Here is a 2,140-nt window from a genome sequence, read left to right as displayed (position 1 = left end):
GAGTCGAAAGCTTATGAAACCTTGCGAGCAAATTCCGAAATGAGCAATCGATCTCTTTAACTCTGCATGCGGATAGACGATTATGGCGGTTAATCCGTGTTGAAGGCTTCGCCGACATTGTCTACGTGGTGCCTTGAAACGTTGTGCATGTATTGTAGGTTTGTAGAGTAATTGATTGTGTCCGGATCAACGTGATTTGGATGATCATTTTCGCGATCGGCTGTAACATGTAAATTCCGGCGCCTCGGTTCGTGGCCCACGAATTGGCAAAGCGGGGTAGACCAAACAACATGAGGCGAGTCCGCCTGGGTTGCGAACACGCGGAGCCAAGATGGATGGATACCCAGCGACTCTACATCAAAGCTCGTACTGGATCTTAGAGCGACACTGAAACTATGGAGTGTTTTCGGGCGCAATCTTCCGGTGCGATACTTACGCGAAAGCGAGCTGGCTCAATGCTTGCTCCCATGACCAGTCCAATTTCACATTGACAACGTTTGCTCGTTGTCACAGTTTACAAGAAACACAATGGTGTAGAACGGAAAATGTACGGAGGAATGAGAGGAATACATATTTGATTTGAGCGAAATATTGCTACTCCAGAAGTATTATAGCGTTGGTGCTCAAGAAAGTAGCGCCATCATCATGAAGTCCACAATGATAGCCTGGGAACTGTCAATAGAAGCAATGCACAAAGCTTACTCTGAAGTACCAGTATCTAAAGCTTAAAATCTACTAGTATATGCTACAGCGTACGGGACCCGAGCCTTGGTCTTCTCATGCTGTGGAACACTAAGTGCTGAAGTAAACGTGCCTGGTAACGTGTCGATATAGTACACACACATACGTTGAAGCCCACCGTTTATTTCTTTTTATCCTACCGCACGTCACTTCGTATGCAATTGAATCAATCTACCACTTTCCTCTCGCTGTCGTTCCAAAAGTTTAATCGGTGGGCTTACCTACTCGCTTAAACATTCATAATGGGCTCCTTCTGGACGCTTTCCTGCGTCATACTCGGTGTCATCATCGAAGCAAAATCGGTTGATGGTGGGTTGGCAGCCTTGACAGTGGGGCCGTTGTGGTCCTGTGCGCTGTAGTCGTAGGCTAGACCGCCGTGGTACGACACGTCAATGCCGTTCACCTCCTTGTCCTCGTCCACACGGAGGCCGATCGTGAGTTTCAGCACATACAGGATGATCATAGTAACCACGAACGAGTAGGCCGCAGCCACACACTGCGAGACCAACTGGTGCACGAACAGCATTCCGTGGCCGTAGAAGGCGCCTCCTTCGATGTTGGGGTTCACCTCGGACGTCGCAAACAGACCGGTCATGAGTCCACCCATGACACCAGCACAGCCGTGAATACCGAACGAGTCCAGCGTGTCATCGTAGCGCAGGTGGTTCTTCATGTGCACGGCGCCAAAGCCTGTGATCGCACCCACCACGCCGAAGATAACCGAAGCCCAGGGGTACACGTAACCACAGGCTGGGGTGATCGAAACCAAGCCAGCTACGGCACCACTAGCAGCACCGCAAGGATCAAACTTCTTGTACATGGCAAACTCCATACCCACCCAGGTGAGGAACCCAGCACTAGCAGCAAGGTGCGTGTTAATCGCAGCAGTAGTAGCAATTCCGTCGGCAGCACCGGAGGAACCGGCGTTGAAGCCGAACCAGCCGAACCACAGCAACGTGGCGCCAATCATGACCAGCGGTACGTTGTGGGGCTTCACAGGTTCGCCGTGGTTGTAACGCTTGCCGACAACAAGAGCGGCAGCGAGGGCTCCGAATCCGCTGGAAATGTGGATAACAGTGCCACCAGCGAAGTCGAGGGACCCCATTTTGCCCTCCCATCCCATCGAAGTGATAGCCCACGAACTGTCAAGTTTCATCGACCACATCCAGTGGGCCAACGGGTCGTAGACCAGCGAAGTCCACAGGAAAATGAAGAGCAAGTACGAGCCGAACTTCATGCGACCCACGATGCCACCGCTGAGAAGAGCCGGCGTAAGCATGGCGAACTGCGTCTGGAAGAAGGCGAACAGGATGTGCGGGATGCCCGTGCCGTAGGTGCCACTAGGGACCTCACGTACATTGTTGTAGCCCGCCCAACCGAAGATGCCGTGCGAACTGAA

At 52.2% G+C, this 2,140-nt stretch overlaps 1 protein-coding gene across 1 annotated transcript; it reads right to left on the bottom strand.

Moving 5' to 3' along the window:
- Positions 1–846: 846 nt before the first annotated feature.
- Positions 847–2,100, bottom strand: PPTG_14681 (hypothetical protein; the record flags this gene model as incomplete). The annotated part of the gene is made up of 2 exons (XM_008911638.1): positions 847–2,032; positions 2,095–2,100. The coding sequence occupies 2 exons, from the start codon at positions 2,098–2,100 to the stop codon at positions 971–973; spliced, it is 1,068 nt and encodes a 355-aa protein (XP_008909886.1). The 3' UTR covers positions 847–970.
- Positions 2,101–2,140: the final 40 nt, after the last annotated feature.

The sequence above is a fragment of the Phytophthora parasitica genome, assembly GCF_000247585.1.
Source record: "Phytophthora parasitica INRA-310 unplaced genomic scaffold supercont2.42, whole genome shotgun sequence".
Classification (NCBI taxonomy): domain Eukaryota; phylum Oomycota; class Peronosporomycetes; order Peronosporales; family Peronosporaceae; genus Phytophthora; species Phytophthora nicotianae.
This window is presented reverse-complemented; position numbering and strand designations above follow the sequence as displayed.